Source organism: Solanum verrucosum, unplaced genomic scaffold (genome assembly GCF_900185275.1).
Source record: "Solanum verrucosum unplaced genomic scaffold, falcon-dt-bn FXZP01000016.1, whole genome shotgun sequence".
Taxonomy (NCBI): Eukaryota; Viridiplantae; Streptophyta; class Magnoliopsida; order Solanales; family Solanaceae; genus Solanum; species Solanum verrucosum.
The window spans coordinates 107,131-127,499 of NW_026020243.1; the positions used below are offsets into that span (position 1 = coordinate 107,131).

Here is a 20,369-nt window from a genome sequence, read left to right on the forward strand (position 1 = left end):
CAATAAGTTGCGGAAGGAGGAAGTGGTTTAGAGTAATGCACATGCTAACTTTTGAATAGGCAAATATCAGCTCAACTGTGATCGATCAGAAGAATGTAGGTGCAGAAAGGTACTTTCTCTTTTCGCTGGAATTTGACACTATTACTTTCTTTTATCAGACTGAGAAGGAAATATTGAGCAAACTTTTGTACAAGGAGTTTCTCCTATAGCACGTTAAGATCAATTCTATTTTCTTCTCTTCTGTCAGCAGCTCAACAAAGTACAAGGTTCGATTGATCAGTTTCTCTGCCAAGATACAATGTTATTCCTCATCGAGATTAGCTGAAGTTTGCCACCAGAACCAATGCTAGAATTCCTTCCATCTCCCGAAAGAATGGTAGGCATTTCATTCTCAGCAAAAATAGGATATTTTTGTGTATGAAACTCTGAAAACTGCTACAGCTGCACTTCAAAATTGAGAAACTTAATTGCTCAAATGCCCATTCTATCATTTTGTGTTTGAGTAATTTTAACTGTTGTGGTCTCTATCAGGTAAACATGTCGATCGTGAGAATTCCTTCCATCTGTATGTCTAAAATGTGCTCCTCAGACTCAAAGAATGACTGCTTAAAACGTTTGGCTTGAAATGCTGAACCTGCATTTAGACCAGCAGTGCTACAAGGTCAAGTTCGTATGTCCAGATGGTGTCGTCCACGAGTTTGGTAGTACTTCCATCCTCAACATTGCTCTGTTGTGCGCGAGTTTGTAGCAGCAGATGGAATTTTATTTTGTATGTATATATAGTAAGTGATGTTATTTCAAGTTATGTATATGATCTAATAGTTGAGTTGAAGCAACAAATATTGCTATGTTGTCCTTGAGAATGTTCAGGATTGAGATTACAAGTGAAGTTAGTTTAGTATAGTTACGAAAGACAAAGTTGGACCTCTTTATAGTGACGGACATCTTTTTGGCTGCTATAATGAATGATTGCTATTGTTACACACCTTAATAATATTTGACGTTTAGAGCTTATTTGGTGGTTATTGATTAAAGAAATATGCAAGAAGTCATTTCCTCTTGACTTTTTATGTTATAGAAGAAAACAAAATACTTAACAGGGAAAAGACATAAAATCCGTCTGAACTTATCCCGAAAAGTCGAATATATTGTGGCAACCTATGATACACAAGTACTTTAAAAGTGAATTTATTTTGCTAGAGCAAAAGAGGGTGCCTTTCTGCTTGGGCTATCTTTTCATAGTATTTGATTTCATCGAATAAAGAGAAAATTATAAAAGGAATACTTTTAAAACACATTAATTTCAACTTGAAAAAGGCATCTTCTACGAAAAATTATTTAAAAAACAATTTGTTATAACCACTACTTATAATTTACTCATTTGCCTTTATATAATGGTGGTGTCCACCAATAATTTATTATTATTGTATGGAATTTGATAATCAAGCCAAAAGTTACAAGTTTGATTCAATTAAAATATAACAAGTTCTGTTATTTTTAGTTTTTTAATATATATGCCTCAAAGTGAAGAAGGAAACAGCTAAGAGAGAAAAGTCATTCTCCAAAATTGGTATAACAATTGCAAATTAATTAGCAGACAGTCAGTATATTGTTTGCATATTGCTCTAGCATTCAACAGGTAAATTCAATCTCTTACTAGTAGAAATATTAAACCAATTTGTGATTCTTTGTTTTGTTTTTCAGGTTTCAGAAATGGAGATCGGCATAGCAGTTGGTGGTGCATTTCTCTCTTCAGCTTTGAATGTTCTCTTTGATAGGCTTGCTCCTAACGGTGATCTGCTCAACATGTTTAAGATGGACAAGCGTGATGTTCGGCTCTTAAAGAAGCTGAGGATGACTTTGCTTGGCCTTCAGGCTGTGTTAAGTGATGCGGAGAATAAGCAAGCATCAAATCAATACGTGAGCCAGTGGCTTAATGAGCTTAAAGATGCTGTGGACGGCGCTGAAAACTTAATTGAAGAAGTCAATTATGAGGTTTTGAGACTAAAGGTGGAAGGTCAGCATCAGTATCTTGGAGTAACAAGCAATCGACAGGTAAATGACTGCAACCTATGCTTTAGTGATGATTTTTTTCTTAACATAAAGGAGAAGTTGGAAGACACCATTGAAACATTGGAGGAGTTGGAAAAGCAAATTGGTCGCCTTGATCTAACAAAGTATCTTGATTCCGGTAAACAAGAAAAAAGGGAATCTTCAACTTCTTTGGTTGATGAATCTGATATCTTAGGCAGGCAGAATGAAATAGAGGAATTGATTGACCGTTTGTTGTCTGAGAATGGAAATGGAAAAAATCTTACTGTAGTTCCTATTGTTGGAATGGGGGGTGTGGGCAAGACAACACTTGCTAAAGCTGTTTACAATGATGAGAGTGTGAAAAAACATTTTGATTTGAAAGCTTGGATTTGTGTGTCTGAACCATATGATATTCTCAGAATAACAAAAGAGTTACTTCAAGAAATTGGTTTAACGGTTGATAACAATCTGAATCAACTTCAAGTCAAATTGAAGGAAAGCTTAAAGGGAAAAAAGTTTCTTATTGTCCTAGATGATGTGTGGAATGATGACTATAAAGAGTGGGATGACTTGAGAAATATTTTTGTACAAGGAGATGTAGGAAGTAAGATTATTGTGACGACACGTAAGGAGAGTGTTGCCTTGATGATGGGTAGTGGGGCAATCAATGTGGGGACTCTGTCTAGTGAAGTCTCATGGGCTCTATTCAAACAGCATTCATTAGAAAATAGGGATCCTGAGGAACATCCAGAACTTGAAGAGGTTGGAAAACAAATTTCACATAAATGCAAAGGATTGCCATTAGCTCTAAAGGCACTTGCTGGCATTTTACGCTCCAAATTCGAGGTGAATGAGTGGACAGACATTTTAAGAAGTGAGATATGGGAGCTGCCACATCATCCGAATGGAATCTTACCAGCGTTGATGTTGAGCTACAATGATCTTCCTCCACATTTGAAGCGGTGTTTTGCTTTTTGTGCAATATATCCGAAAGACTATCTATTTTGCAAAGAACAAGTTATTCACCTCTGGATTGCTAATGGTCTTGTACAGCAGTTGCATTCAGCTAACCAATACTGTCACGCCCCGAGCCTACACCCTGGGCGGGACCGGCACCCGGAGACCATTTCTGGCCCCAAGCGAACCCTTGGCCTGGCTTTCTTAACTCAGCGGAAACCTCAACAGAATAACTCAATGCAATGCAATATTACAAAACAACTTAACTTATAAAATATGGCCATAAAGGCAACTCGAATCTCAAAATAGAATATTTACATATATATATAGATGAGAGACTCAAAACTAACTGACTGACTGTCTGTCTATGAAGCCTCTAAAATACTGAGATGGATGTTGGGACAGACCCCGCAACATCCTAATAAAACAAAAACTAAGAACACAAAATAATTGAGTCCTCCGGAATGCAAGGAGGCTCACCACTGACTCTGGAGTGCTCAGCTGGATCAACGACGTGCAGGATGCTGATCCGGGGTACCTGAATCTGCATCATCAAACGATGCAGGCCAACTGGCATCAGTACATGGAATGTACGAGTATGCAAGCTGGAAAACTAAGCAACAGAGGCTAGAAGGAAATCTGGAAGAAACTGAATAGCTTACCTGGCTCAACTCAACTCAACCTGACTGACTTCTTCAATATAAGACAATTTAAAACAAGTGTGATATAAAGAAAGACTGTTTAAAACATGTTATAAACTCTGTGTGTATACAAAGATACAATAAGCCTGAAATGTATATAGAAATACAATGAACTGATGTATATAAAAATACAATAATCTCTGTGTATGAAAAATACAATAACTGCTGTGGGAGTTTCTCTAACCGACAACCATCACATAAGAGCTATAGTGATGATACAGCGATCGTCCTCACGCTGCCAGAGCATCTTATACCCGGCCAAAAGCATAAGACCTGAACTGCCTAATGGATCCACTAGTCTAATCTGAAAAGGATTCATCTAAAAAGTATGATCCTTTTCTACCCATGGTGGCTAACATGGTTCTATGGGGGCTGTGGGTTCTTTGAACGCTCCCCCAATTCGGTGCTCGATACTACTCCCAAAAGTGTACTGGCTCTTATGTTTTTAAAACATATTTATTCCTGCTGATATGAGATAAATACTCAAAAACTAACCCGAAGGCTCTTTTGGAAATCTCAGTTTCCAACCTTGTTTAAATGTAAAAAAAATATTTCTTTAAAACTTCTTTGGGAATACATAGTTCCCTAATAACTTTGAGAAAAGAACTCAACTTTAAACTCTTTACTTTACTTGAACTCTTGGCTTGATGTGAAACTCTTAACTTAACATGAAACTCTTAACTTTTGACTTGACTTGAAACTCAATACTTAACTTGGAACTTGAGCCTTAGAATGAAGTTAAAACGCTCAATGAAGACTCTTGGAAAACCTTAAAGACTTGCTTTGACTTACTTACTTCTAAGCTTGACTTCACTTGACTTGGAAACTAACTTCACTTGAATTGGAAACTAACTTCACTTGACTTGGAAACTAACTTCACTTGACTTGTAGTTTTACTTGACTTTTGGAAGTACCTTGGAGTGTTGGAAACAACTAGGAAACATAGGTATAATACCTAGGAACATGTATAAAAAAAGAAATGGTGAATGAAAGGGAAGGATTGGTGTCCTTGGCACTAGGAGAGGTGCAACAGCCCAGCCCCTTTTTCCCCAAAAATCCGACTTTTTCCCCTTGTTTCTTTCCAATTCTAAACCCTCTCAACCTCAAGGTTTCAGCAGCAACACTTAGAATCATAAAGACCCTTATTATACAATAGATTCAACTCAAAAATCACAGCCAGAAATCTGTACTAAATCAGCAAGAACTTCAACACAACACCACTACAACTTCAACAACCAATAAATCTTCTCTTGGAATTAAAAACGAGTTGGTGTGTGGGGGTATGAACCAACCAACACTAAGGATCATAAAATCCCTCAATATACAATAGGTCACAACTCAAATACACAGCCCAATCCTGTCCCACAACCAACAATAACTTCAACAACACAACTAACAACATCAACAACAACTAACAACTTCAACAACAAATCCAATCTCTTCTCAAATCATAAAAACGAGCTTGGTATGTGGGGGGAAAGGATAAACCCACACTAAAGACTCACATACCTTGATAGGGATCACCCCCGACGAAAATCCACAATGATCTTGACAAATCTTGTTGATCTCCTCTTTCTTCTCTTCTTCTTCTCCTTCTTCTCTTCTTCTTCTCTTGAACCCTAACTCTTTCTCTTTCAAAATGGGACAAAATGATCCAAATATCAGCCTAATACAACAATATAAGCTCAAAAGAAATTATTTGTGAAAAGACCAAAATGCCCTTAAATTTCCGGAACGGAATCCCTGCCAACTGCCCAACTTTCAAAGATCATAACTCGCTCATACGAACTCGGAATCGAGCAAACTCAGTGGCGTTGGAAAGATCGTTCCACAAGCTTCGAAACCATAACTGGAAATACTCCTAAATCATCCTGAGCTAGGAGTTATGACTGCTCAAAGTTGGCCAAAAACTCACTGATTTCCACACTTAGCCAAATTTCCAGATTTTAAATTTTTCCAAAAAATGACTATTTCCAAATTTCAAGCTTCTTCATATTCATTTTTAAATTGTCGGATGTTACAATATCTCCCCCTTGGGAACATTCGTCCTCGAATGAGGTAACTCTTACAAAGCTAAGGGTGTAACATCAACTCAACACCCAACAAACAACCATGCAAACCAACAACAATAACGACATGCTCATTATAATTTAAGAGCACTAAGAAGGAAATTAATACCTTAATCTGCGGATTCAAAGAGATATGAATATCTCTTCTTCATGTCTTCTTCGGCTTCCCAAGTTGCTTCCTCAACAAATTGGTTCCTCCATAGGACCTTAACTGAGGCTACATCTTTCGTTCTCAACCTACGAACTTGACGATCCAAAATTTGAACAGGAATCTCCTCATAAGATAAGTTATCCTTGATCTTGATACTTTCAGTCGGTAGGATCAATAAAGGATCGCCTATGCACTTCTTCAACATGGAGATGTGAAATACCGGATGAACCGCTGCTAGTTCCTGTGGTAACTCCAACTCATAAGCAACATTGCCAATCCTTTGGCTATGCGGTAAGGTCCAATATACCGGGGACTAAGTTTCCCCTTCTTACCAAACCTCATAACGCCTTTCATGGGTGAAACCTTCAAATATACCCAATCGTCTATTTCAAATTCTAACGCCCTTCTCCTAACATCGGTGTAGGATTTCTGACGACTCTGTGCCGTTTTCAACCTCTCTTGAATCACTTTCACCTTCTCCATAGCTTGGTGAACTAAATCTGGTCCTATCAACTGTGTTTCACCAACTTCAAACCATCCAATAGGAGATCTACATCTTCTCCCATAAAGAGCTTCATATGGAGCCATCTGGATGCTAGAGTGATAACTGTTGTTGTAGGCAAACTCAATGAGAGGTAGGTGATCATCCCAACTCCCTTTGAAATCGATTACACAAGCCCTCAACATATCCTCTAAGGTCTGAATAGTGCGCTCTGCTTGCCCATCCGTCTGAGGGTGAAAGGCAGTACTTAAGTTCACCTTTGAACCCAAGCCCTTCTGAAAAGATTTCCAGAACTGTGCAGTAAACTGTGCACCTCTATCTGAAATAATGGAGATTGGGACTCCATGAAGTCTCACTATCTCTTGAACATACAACTTGGCATAATCTTCTGCTGTATTGGTAGTCTTTACCGGTAGAAAATGAGCTGACTTTGTCATTCGTCGACAATCACCCAAATAGAATCATGTTGTCTGCGAGACCTTGGCAACCCTGTGATGAAATCCATATTGATCATCTCCCACTTCCACTCTGGAAGTTCTATCCTCTGAGCCAAACCACCGGGCCTTTGGTGTTCAACTTTCACTTGTTGGCAATTTGGACACTTAGCAACAAACTCAGCAATGCCCTTCTTCATGCCATTCCACCAATAAACTTCACGCAAATCACGATACATCTTGGTGGAACCCGGATGAATAGAATATCTGGAGCTGTGAGCTTCATCCATAAACTTCTCTTGGAGTCCATCTACCATAGGTACGCACAATCTACCTTGAAATCTCAAAACACCATCTCCCCCTTGTTCAAAAGCTAATACTCTTTGCTTTTGAACATTTTCCTTCAACTCGAGCAAAATGGGATCTTGATCTTGCTTCTCTTTCACTTCTGACATTAATGATGACTCGGCCCTGCTCGTCACCGCTATTCCTCCTTCTGTGGAATCTGTAAATCTGACTCCCAGGCATGCCAGTCTGTGCACATCTTTTGCTAACTCTTTCCTTCCTTCTTCAATATGGGCGGTGCTACCCATAGACAACCTGCTCAAAGAATCAGCAACAACATTAGCCTTACCTGGGTGGTAAAGAATACTCAGGTCATAATCCTTGAGTAACTCTAACCACCTCCTCTGTCTGAGATTAAGCTCTTTCTGAGTAAGCACATATTGAAGGCTCTTGTGATCAGTGAATATGTCGACATGCACACCATACAAGTAATGACGCCATATCTTCAAAGCAAATACTACAGCAGCTAGCTCTAAGTCATGGGTTGGGTAGTTCTTCTCATGAACCTTTAACTGTCTGGAGGCATAAGCTATAACCTTGCCATTCTGCATTAAGACACAACCCAAACCAACTCTAGATGCATCACAATACACCACAAAACCTTGAGTACCTTCTGGTAGCGTCAAAACTGGAGCTGTAGTCAATCTCTTTTTCAATTCTTGAAAGCTTTTCTCACAAGCTTCAGACCATTGAAATTTCACTGTCTTCTGAGTCAACTTTGTCAAAGGAGATGCAATAGTCGAGAACCCTTCAACAAACCTTCTATAATAGCCAGCTAATCCCAAGAAACTCCTAATTTCAGTTGGAGATGTGGGTCTAGGCCAATTCTGCACTGCCTCAATTTTCCGAGTATCAACTTTAATTCCATCACCGGACACAATGTGGCCTAGGAATGCCACAGACTTAAGCCAAAACTCACACTTAGAGAACTTAGCATACAACTCCTTGTCTTTCAAAGTCTGAAGAACTGTTCTGAGATGACTAGCATGATCTTCTTCATTCCTTGAATAGACTAGTATATCATCAATAAAGACAATAACAAACATATCTAAATAAGGTTTGAAGACTCTATTCATCAAATCCATGAAAGCTGCAGGCGCATTAGTCAAACCAAAGGACATGACCAAAAACTCATAATGACCATACCTGGTTCTGAAAGCTGTCTTTGGGATATCACTTTCCTTTACCCTTAACTGATGATAGCCGGATCGGAGGTCAATCTTTGAAAAACAAGTGGCACCCTGAAGCTGATCGAAAAGATCATCAATCCTCGGAAGAGGGTACTTGTTCTTGATGGTAACCTTGTTCAACTGGCGGTAATCTATACACATTCTAAGGGAACCATCTTTCTTCTTCACAAACAAAATCGGAGCACCCCAAGGTGAGACACTCGGTCGAATGAAACCCTTTTCTAGGAGATCTTTCAACTGCTCTTTCAACTCTTTCAACTCTGTGGTGCCATTCTATATGGCGGAATAGAGATAGGACGAGTATCTGGAATGAGATCTATGCCGAAATCTATCTCTCTCTCAGGAGGAATTCCGGGTAGATCATCAGGAAACACTTCTGGAAACTCTCTTACTATAGGAACTGACTGGAAATGAGGTATCTCAACACTAGAATCATGAACTCGGACTAAGTGATAGATACAACCCTTCGAAACTAACTTTCTTGCCTTAAGGTACGAAATAAAACGACCCTTAGGCACTGCTGAACTGCTACTCCACTCTATGACTGGCTCATTCGGAAACTGAAACTTGACTGCTCGAGTTCTACAATCTATCGATGCATAACAAGCATGAAGCCAATCCATACCTAGAATGACATCAAAATCTACCATGTCTAACTCAACCAAATCAACCATGGTGCTCTTGTGATTGATAGAAACAGGACAATCACGATAAACTCTTTCCGCTAGAATAGACTCCCCAATAGGTGTAGAAACACAAAAGGGTTCACAAAGTCTTTCAGGAAGAACCTCAAATTGATTTGCAACATAAGGAGTTACAAAAGATAAACTCGCTCCTGGGTCTAGCAAAGCATACACATCAAAAGCAAAGACTTTGATCATACCAGTGACAACATTCGGAGAATTCTCTTGCTCATGGCGACTGGTGATAGCATAAAGGCGGTTTGCTCCTCCACCTACACTAGAAGTAGCTCCTCTAGGTGCCGTCCTGTCTGGTGGAACAACTGAAGAAGACTGTGCTTTATTGCTTCCATTACCCTGCCTATTCTTTGGACACTCTCGCATGAAATGTCCATTCTGACCACACCTGAAACAACCAATGGAGCCATCTCGACAAATACCTGAGTGGTTCCTACCACATTTGGCGCAAACAGGAGGCTTACTACTCCCTTGCGCCACACTACCCGAAGATTGTGCTGGTCTAGCCCTGAAGTCCTTCGAATTCTGAACATTAAATTCACCTCTGTATCTGGGTGCAGGTGCTCTAGCAAATGATGGAGCAGGTCCCTTTTGCCTTTGCTGAAAGGAGGAACGGTTTGAATTACCTCTCTGCTGCCCGGACTCGTTCCCGATCTTAGCTCTCTTATTTCTGAACTCTTCTCTGTCCCTCAGCTTCTCTTCCTCAACCTGCTGCACATAAACCATCAACCTTGATATGTCCATGTCCCCGATAAGCATTGCAGCCCTACCTTCCTTGCTCGACAACCGAGACAACCCAGCAACAAACAAGCTCATTCTATTCCTCATGTCCGCAACCATCTCCGGAGCATAGCGGGATAATTGTGTGAACTTCAAACTGTACTCATGAACACTCAAGGACTCCTGCTTAAGTGTGAGGAACTCACGTACCTTGGCCTCTCTCAATTCTCGAGGAAAGAAATGCCCCAAGAAAGCTTCCTCAAAATCGGCCCAACTTGTAGGTGGTGCATTCTCAGCTCTGCCCCCTTTCCACTGGTCGAACCAAGTTCTAGCAACATCCTTCAATTGATAAGCAGCTAGTTCAACCCGCTCAATATCTGCCACATGCATCACATCAAAAATCTTCTTCAACTCCTCAATGAAATCCTCTGGATCCTCAGTAGTGCTCAAACCCATGAAACTCGGAGGATTCATCCCCAAGAACTCACGAATCCTTGAAGTGTCAGCTCCTTCATGTCGAGCTCCTCTTTGCTGACCAATCTGATTTGCTACAGCTTGACTCAACATTCTAATTGCCTCTCTGAACTCGGCATTAGAAACTTCCCCTTGATCTTGCACTCCCGGTGCATAGGGTAACTCTTGCTCATCAACATAACGTCTAGGAAGACGCCCTCTACCAACTCTTCGTGGAGGCATGACTATCTGAAACACGCGCAAGCACGGATTAGAAAGAAACTTTTTAGAGATCAACTCTAACGCATGAAATGAGTGTGAAAGAAATGAGAAATCTTCCTAAATGTTGCAGCCTCCCAATTATAGATGTGGCGCGCTTCACACCGATAACTAGGACTCTACAGACACGGCTTCATAGACTCCCTAGGACTCCTGAACCTGGCTCTGATACCAAGTTTGTCACGCCCCGAGCCTACACCCTGGGCGGGACCGGCACCCGGAGACCATTTCTGGCCCCAAGCGAACCCTTGGCCTGGCTTTCTTAACTCAGCGGAAACCTCAACAGAATAACTCAATGCAATGCAATATTACAAAACAACTTAACTTATAAAATATGGCCATAAAGGCAACTCGAATCTCAAAATAGAATATTTACATATATATATAGATGAGAGACTCAAAACTAACTGACTGACTGTCTGTCTATGAAGCCTCTAAAATACTGAGATGGATGTTGGGACAGACCCCGCAACATCCTAATAAAACAAAAACTAAGAACACAAAATAATTGAGTCCTCCGGAATGCAAGGAGGCTCACCACTGACTCTGGAGTGCTCAGCTGGATCAACGACGTGCAGGATGCTGATCCGGGGTACCTGAATCTGCATCATCAAACGATGCAGGCCAACTGGCATCAGTACATGGAATGTACGAGTATGCAAGCTGGAAAACTAAGCAACAGAGGCTAGAAGGAAATCTGGAAGAAACTGAATAGCTTACCTGGCTCAACTCAACTCAACCTGACTGACTTCTTCAATATAAGGCAATTTAAAACAAGTGTGATATAAAGAAAGACTGTTTAAAATATGTTATAAACTCTGTGTGTATACAAAGATACAATAAGCCTGAAATGTATATAGAAATACAATGAACTGATGTATATAAAAATACAATAATCTCTGTGTATGAAAAATACAATAACTGCTGTGGGAGTTTCTCTAACCGACAACCATCACATAAGAGCTATAGTGATGATACAGCGATCGTCCTCACGCTGCCAGAGCATCTTATACCCGGCCAAAAGCATAAGACCTGAACTGCCTAATGGATCCACTAGTCTAATCTGAAAAGGATTCATCTAAAAAGTATGATCCTTTTCTACCCATGGTGGCTAACATGGTTCTATGGGGGCTGTGGGTTCTTTGAACGCTCCCCCAATTCGGTGCTCGATACTACTCCCAAAAGTGTACTGGCTCTTATGTTTTTAAAACATATTTATTCCTGCTGATATGAGATAAATACTCAAAAACTAACCCGAAGGCTCTTTTGGAAATCTCAGTTTCCAACCTTGTTTAAATGTAAAAAAAATATTTCTTTAAAACTTCTTTGGGAATACATAGTTCCCTAATAACTTTGAGAAAAGAACTCAACTTTAAACTCTTTACTTTACTTGAACTCTTGGCTTGATGTGAAACTCTTAACTTAACATGAAACTCTTAACTTTTGACTTGACTTGAAACTCAATACTTAACTTGGAACTTGAGCCTTAGAATGAAGTTAAAACGCTCAATGAAGACTCTTGGAAAACCTTAAAGACTTGCTTTGACTTACTTACTTCTAAGCTTGACTTCACTTGACTTGGAAACTAACTTCACTTGAATTGGAAACTAACTTCACTTGACTTGGAAACTAACTTCACTTGACTTGTAGTTTTACTTGACTTTTGGAAGTACCTTGGAGTGTTGGAAACAACTAGGAAACATAGGTATAATACCTAGGAACATGTATAAAAAAAGAAATGGTGAATGAAAGGGAAGGATTGGTGTCCTTGGCACTAGGAGAGGTGCAACAGCCCAGCCCCTTTTTCCCCAAAAATCCGACTTTTTCCCCTTGTTTCTTTCCAATTCTAAACCCTCTCAACCTCAAGGTTTCAGCAGCAACACTTAGAATCATAAAGACCCTTATTATACAATAGATTCAACTCAAAAATCACAGCCAGAAATCTGTACTAAATCAGCAAGAACTTCAACACAACACCACTACAACTTCAACAACCAATAAATCTTCTCTTGGAATTAAAAACGAGTTGGTGTGTGGGGGTATGAACCAACCAACACTAAGGATCATAAAATCCCTCAATATACAATAGGTCACAACTCAAATACACAGCCCAATCCTGTCCCACAACCAACAATAACTTCAACAACACAACTAACAACATCAACAACAACTAACAACTTCAACAACAAATCCAATCTCTTCTCAAATCATAAAAACGAGCTTGGTATGTGGGGGGAAAGGATAAACCCACACTAAAGACTCACATACCTTGATAGGGATCACCCCCGACGAAAATCCACAATGATCTTGACAAATCTTGTTGATCTCCTCTTTCTTCTCTTCTTCTTCTCCTTCTTCTCTTCTTCTTCTCTTGAACCCTAACTCTTTCTCTTTCAAAATGGGACAAAATGATCCAAATATCAGCCTAATACAACAATATAAGCTCAAAAGAAATTATTTGTGAAAAGACCAAAATGCCCTTAAATTTCCGGAACGGAATCCCTGCCAACTGCCCAACTTTCAAAGATCATAACTCGCTCATACGAACTCGGAATCGAGCAAACTCAGTGGCGTTGGAAAGATCGTTCCACAAGCTTCGAAACCATAACTGGAAATACTCCTAACTCATCCTGAGCTAGGAGTTATGACTGCTCAAAGTTGGCCAAAAACTCACTGATTTCCACACTTAGCCAAATTTCCAGATTTTAAATTTTTCAAAAAAATGACTATTTCCAAATTTCAAGCTTCTTCATATTCATTTTTAAATTGTCGGATGTTACAATTTTCTCGAGTTGAGATCGAGATCATTGTTTGAAAGGGTCCGAAAGTCTTCTGAATGGACTTCGAGGGAATTCTTAATGCATGACCTTGTCAATGATTTGGCCCAAATTGCATCTTCCAATCAGTGTATCAGGTTGGAAGACATCGAAGCATCTCATATGTTGGAACGAACTCGACACTTGTCATATTCAATGGATAATGGTGATTTTGGTAAACTGAAAATCCTCAACAAATTGGAGCAATTGAGGACATTGCTTCCCATCAATATCCAGCGGCGTCCATGCCATCTAAGCAACAGGGTGCTGCATGACATATTGCCAAGACTAACATCTTTGAGGGCATTATCATTGTCTCATTATACGATTAAGGAGTTGCCAAATGATTTGTTTATCAAGTTAAAGCACCTAAGATTTTTGGACCTTTCTTGGACAAATATAAAAAAGTTGCCAGATTCAATTTGTGTACTGTACAACTTAGAGACACTTCTGTTGTCACATTGTAGTTCTCTTAAGGAGCTACCTCTACATATGGAAAAACTGATCAATTTGCGTCACCTTGACATTAGCGAAGCTCATTTGAGGACACCCCTACATCTAAGCAAGTTGAAAAATCTCCATGCGCTAGTGGGAGCCAAGTTTCTTCTAAGTGGTCACGGTGGTTCGAGAATGGAAGATTTGTATGGATCTCTATCAATTCTAGAGTTGCAAAATGTGGTCGATAGAAGGGAATCTCTGAAGGCAAACATGAGGGAAAAGAAACATGTTGAAAGGTTATCTTTGGAGTGGAGTGGAAGTAATGCTGACAATTCACAAACTGAAAGAGAGATACTTGATGAGCTACAACCAAATACAAACATAAAAGAAGTCCGAATCACTTGCTATAGAGGGACAAAATTTCCAAATTGGCTAGCTGATCATTCATTTCATAAACTAATAGAAGTGTCTCTTATCTACTGCAAGAACTGTGATTCCTTGCCAGCACTAGGACAGCTTCCTTGTTTAAAATTCCTTACCATTAGAGGGATGCATCAAATAACAGAGGTGAGTGAAGAGTTCTATGGTAGTTTGTCCTGCACAAAGCCATTTAACTCCCTTGAGAAGCTTGAATTCATAGAGATGCCGGAGTGGAAGCAGTGGCATGTACTGGGGAAGGGAGAGTTCCCTGTACTTGAGGAACTTTGGATTAATGGTTGCCCCAAGTTGATCGGGAAGTTGCCTGAAAATCTTTCTTCTCTGACAAGATTGAGAATTTCAGAATGCCCTGAACTCAGTTTGGAGACACCTTGTTTGTTAATTCTTCTTGTTTTTCTTAGTAGTGTTGAACAGTGTGGATCATCTATTGCGACTGTGTGGAGCGAAGCATTTTCATTCAAATATTAGATGACAAAAAGGTAATATGTTGGAACTAATCTAATCTTTAAACTTGCTCTGAGTCATTGTAAAAGAAACCGAGTGTAGGTTAGAATTGATGATTTGATCTTTAAGGTTGATAGCACAAAGTAATGCTAATGTACTACAAATCTTTTACCATTTACATTGGTAGATATGGATCTTTATCACAATAGCTAAAACATCACTTTTGTCAGTATTTCAATTTTTAGCACAATGGTTAAAACATCAGTTTCTTGTTTTGGATATTCAGAAATTTGGCTGAAGATATATACAGTAAGCTGATAACTTTGGAGATTATGAAGTTTCCTTCAAATTAGTTCCATCAGTACTCATCCTCGAGTGGGACCTCAGAACTAGGGGAAATGCAAGGAAGTGTATCCTACTCGGAATAAATTCAAGGTTAGATAACAAAAACGATTTACTCATGTTTCAGTTGCCGAGATGCTTATGTTGTAGTAGTAATAGTAGTAGCTGACAGCATAACCTGTTCAAAATATGATGTAGTCTTACTTAATGCATTTGTTGCAATTTACCGTCCAGATAATTCAATTATGTGGATTTCTCCTCTTTTTTTCTTTTTTTTTTTGTCTATTAGCTTGACTTGTTATAGCTCTGAGGCTGACACAAGTTCTGTCTATTGTACAGTTCAACCTTGATTAACATTCAATTGCTCTACCAAGTTCACCGGCTTAAAAATGTTCACTTGAATGAACTACATCCAGGTTTTCTTCTAACTTATCAAAGAACGTATTGCTTCTTTTTCCCGTGGGTTGAGAAAGGAGGAGATAGTTTAGACTTTAGAGTAATACACATGTTTAACTCTTGATTTCTGATATTTCTACGGAGAGAGTTCGGATGCACACGAGACAGAAAGCTTGTCTTCCCATAACTTAACATCTAAAAGCCTAAGCACAATCTTAACTTTATTATCTGATCTCAACTTAACCATCTTTTTTCTTTCTTTCGTCAGTTGTGCCAAAATTCTCTACTGAATAGGCAAATATCAGATCAATTGTGATCTGTCCGCATAGTGTAGGTGAAGAAAGGTACTTTCTCTTTTCTCTCGAATTTCACTTTTCTTTCATCAGTATGAGAACGAAATATTGAGCAAGGAGTTTTTCACATATGAAACTCTGATGTTTTTTCACTGCTCCAGCTGCACTTCAAAATTGAGAAACTGTAATTGCTCAAATTCCCATTGTATCATTTTGTGCCTTTAACAGGTAAACATGTTTACCGCGAGATTTCCTTCCAGCAGTATGTCTAAAATGTGCTTCACTGGCTCAAAGAATGACTACGCTTGAAATGCTGAACCTGCATTTAGATCAGCAGTGTTACAAGGTCAAGTTGATATGTACAGATGGTGTCGTGCTCGATTTTGGTAATACTTCCATCCTCTACATTGCTCTGTTGTGCACGAGTTTGAAGCATCAGATGGAATTTTATTTTGTATGTATATATATAGTAAGTGATGTTATTTCAAGTTATGCATATGATCTTAGTTAAGGTGAAGCAGCAAATATTGCTATTTTTTCCTCAAGAATGTTCAGGATTGAGATTTATAAGTGTAATTACGAAAGACAAAAATTGGACCTCTTTATAATGACGGACATTTTTTTGGCTGCTGTTATTGTTACGCACCATAATAACATTTGACGTTTAGATCTTATTTGGCTGTTATTGATAAAAGAAAGGGAATAGGCAAGAAGTCATTTTCCTCTAACTTCTTTATGTTACTGAAGAAAACAAATTATACTCATAATATCCCTATGAGTGAGTGATCTCCAATCACAATTGGCAAAGGCACAAGCTGAGGTTGTCAACATGCACTGCCAACAAGCTCATCTCTTGGAACTAATTTGCATGGAAATGGGCCAATCTCCACTAGCAATATCACCACCACAACAATCTTTGGACAATTTCACTCATAATATCCCTATGAGCTTCTTAGACGACGATAACTTTGGATCAGTGTGGGATGCCCTATGGACATGACGATTAAAGATCAAAACTCAAAATGCTCTCGGTGAAAGGAAACTGAATTGTAATATAAATTGAGCCAAATCTTCAAAGATTTGTGTTAATGTTTATTCAGGTACTTTTTTTCGTAATATGATTCTGATAAGAGCACTTGAAACTGATTGGTCGCATGATCCGACCAGGTTATATATATAATGCTAATTTATGAGAAAAATGGATGGTGATGTTTGAAGATGCATTGAGGTGAATCTTAAGTATCCTATCTTGATTTAACTGATGCCATTGATGTTGACAGTGTATGTTGTTGATGGACATGGTAATATTGAGGGCTGGTTTCCATTCAGGCAACTCAGCTAATTAGCATATTCCACCAAAGGAGTTTCAGTTGTGGACTGTGTAATCAGTGAAAAGTTCAATGTTTGTAGGCACAAGACTTGTCAAGTTTACCATTACTGCTTCTGGTGATGTTTCTTGCTCGAGGTCAACCCTGACATAGCACAAACAGTTCCTTGTCTATTCAATGATTGGTCATCCAGTTGTTAATATGTGCTTCACTGGTGATATTAGGAAAATCAATTTATGAACTAAAACTTCTCTAAAGAGACATGTGTATGTTTAAATAGGTTGTTTGAAGTTAGACCTTATGCGAACTCAATTGAAATTTTTATTCATAGCCTAGCTTCCAATTCAACCTTAACCCGAAGGTAGGAGGTGTTGCAATGAGCAACCATTAGACTGCCCTCATTGAAAGGGTAATTCTTTTCAAGGCTATAGTTATACAACTTTTGAAAATATGCAAAGTCAATAGAGGAATTGGAATTAAATTTGAGCAGCGCAAAGCGTCTATTGCCACTGTGAAGCCAAGGGATCATCTTCAGATCGGGATGAATTTAATTTTAAGATGAAAAAAAAGATGGTAACAAGAACACTATAGACAAAATTTGGTATAGGCAGGAATTGGAATATACATTTTGCAGTTGTTTAATCAATAGAAACGGTCTGTTACTTATTAAGGTTTTCTACAATTCTCTTGTGAGTTCTAACATATTGAAATGTTGTAACTGATACCGTCAAACCAAACAATAAAAAGATTATACAATTACAACAAATGATACAATCTATTCAAATACTTCAGCTTCAAGGTTCATCATTTTTTTTTATTAAACCATTTTACGAGTTCAGAATCCAATTTTATCCACCTATATCATTTCCTGATTATAATAAGAATCCACAAAAGAGCAGTAACTTCTTAAATTGAAATGAGCCTTAATATAGGGGAATGGATATAGAGGATTCATATAGTCAATGCCAACTGATTTAGGATTGAGGTCTACTTGATCGTGAAATTGGAGAATCATCATCTCCACTTGATGAGGATCTAAGCACCTAAGTTGCACGGACTCTTCACTTTCAATGCCGTATCCCTATCGGATTCTCCAAAAATACTTTACTTTTGGAGAATCTGACATACCACATTGACATTTTTGAAGAGTCCGAGCAACATAGCTAAACACAACGTTTTGTTTTGATTTTGGCAGAACTTCAGATTATTTGAAAAGGAGTAGCACTTACTCTTTAGATAACCTGCCAGATATTTTCTCCTTGCTTGTCTATTAGCTTGTTTCAGTTTGTTGATCCATTTATTATTGCAGGAGTTGTTCAATCAATTTGCGGAATCACAAGGAAGAGCATGAATGTTTGAAAAATTGAAATCTCTATTTCACAATGAGGTTGCTTTGGCCTATTCCTTGTAATAAGACTACATCAAGCTTGCAAAGTGAAAAATTGAAGGGAGAATTTTAAAAACAGTTCTTTTTTATTGAGTAGTGCTTATCGTCGAGTTTCTAACTGTAGTGCATTTCATAAGTAATGCTGATGAATCTTGTCACTTTTCGAATCTCTAGAGTAGTTGGGTAATAAAATTGTCATCTTCTATCTGTATTTGTGCCTTTTTCTGGTATGACAATTTAAAGCTCGAAAATCAGCACTGAATTGCATCAGAGAGGTCGTTAAAACTATTCTAGATTGTGATTCAGCATCAGCCTCTGAGATTGTATCAGGATTGATTTGCATCAGAGATTATTGGCATAGGTTCATTCATCATTAAAAAATGCTTATGAACTACTCCCTCCGTCCCTATTTAGTTGTCCACTTTAGAAATGACACACAGATTAAGGCAACAATGATTAACATAGTGAAGTTACAATTTTACCCTTATAGTACAATTTACAATTCCAAAATAAATTCACTCAAGATAACTAATCAATGTTGGGAAGTTCATAAATTTATTTACTTTATTTATGACAACTTTTCACTTTAAAAGTATAGCCACTTCTTTGAATTCAAGTGAAATAAATTGGAGGGAAATAACATACACTTTTACAATTAGAAATTTTCAAGAAGTTTAAATAAGGGTATAATAGGAAAAAATTTGTTGTCCTTTCTTGATTTGTCAAAATGGACAACTAAATAGGGACAACTAAAAGAGGAAATAGTATGACATAGTCAAACTTTTTCACTCGGTAGTCAGTTCCGGAATCACTTTTGTAGTGAAATAATATGTCGATTGGGGAAGAGTTGTTACACTTGTTGGGTATATAGCAAGAGTTAATGGGAAATGGAGGGAAGATGAAAAGAGAGGAACTTGAAATGTCCTCTTATGCTTTAGTAAAAAAGGCATTTCTCCCTCATCGGTGGTGGAAGGAAAAATAGAAAGAGTTTAAATATAGAAACACTTCTCTTAATTGCTAAAAGGGTTGGAAAGGGACCCCCCTCGCGCCGTCGTCGTCGCTCGGTCGGCTTTGGCTTTGAAAAATGATCAATCAAGAGATTATTTTTGAGACAAAGTTTATTTTAATTATTTATTTAATTAAATTAAATTAAATGGCTAAAACATTTCAATTAATTAGTTAATTAACTGAAACGTTCCGACATCCATTTTATTTAAACTTACGCGTTTTATTTAAATTTCCCGCCATTGGAAATGACTGTTCTGAAAGGTTTCAACTTTCAGGAACAGTCACGACCGTTTGAAAGGTTGCAAACTTTCATTAATGGTCGTGTGGATTCTGAAAGGTTGCAACCTTTCGGAATCAGTTCCTCTTGGCTATAAATACCAGTTATTCTTTAGAATTTTTTACTTACAAAATTTTTTGATTTCTTCTTCTTCTTCTGCACAAATATTTTTCGTGTGCCGTTGAGTGGCTCGCTGACACTAGCGATTTGGGTATCAATACACTGGTGATTGAGATCATTCTATCCTGGGAGAACATATTCCAAATCAAACCTCGGATACTAGAGAATAATTTCCTTAAGGGGACACTGTGCATTCAATGGGGTTGATCTTTTTCCGTTCAGTCTTTTCAGATTCTGGTATGCTTTACAGATTTTAATTTTTTGAATTAATTTATGTTCTTCTGCTCTTCATTGGTTCATTGGAAACTTTGGTAACTTCGTATTTCTGCAAAGTTTCTAGTAATCAGTATTACTGTTTTTAAACACAGATTGGCAACAATCTTAAGGAAATAATTTTTTTTTTAATCTGTGTTACTGGTGGAGACAAAAACCTTCGTGGTTTTATACTCCTGTTAAGTTTGCAATTTAAGTTATTGCTTACTGAGTCATTTGTATCAATTTCTGTTTGTTACAGATTCTAAAATGGCAAATGATAATTGTCACGCCCCG

The 20,369-nt window shown here is 38.3% G+C and overlaps 2 protein-coding genes and 1 long non-coding RNA gene across 3 annotated transcripts in view; 2 read left to right on the forward strand and 1 right to left on the reverse strand.

Annotated features, from left to right (window-relative positions):
* LOC125832955 (putative disease resistance RPP13-like protein 1) overlaps positions 1-20,369 on the forward strand; it is a 172,074-nt gene that overhangs the window by 81,115 nt on the left and 70,590 nt on the right. The gene's annotated exons all lie outside the window — the stretch shown is intronic.
* LOC125832956 (putative disease resistance RPP13-like protein 1) overlaps positions 1,714-20,369 on the forward strand; it is a 72,126-nt gene continuing 53,470 nt past the window's right edge. The window contains exons 1-2 of the mRNA XM_049512125.1: positions 1,714-3,109; positions 13,315-14,598. Coding sequence (XP_049368082.1) covers positions 1,714-3,109; positions 13,315-14,598 — 2,680 coding nt within the window. The remainder of the gene's footprint in view (positions 3,110-13,314; positions 14,599-20,369) is intronic.
* Positions 2,085-20,369, reverse strand: part of LOC125832979 (uncharacterized) — a 68,314-nt gene continuing 50,029 nt past the window's right edge. Inside the window, exon 2 of the long non-coding RNA XR_007443279.1 lies at positions 2,085-2,212. This is a non-coding gene — a long non-coding RNA (uncharacterized LOC125832979). The remainder of the gene's footprint in view (positions 2,213-20,369) is intronic.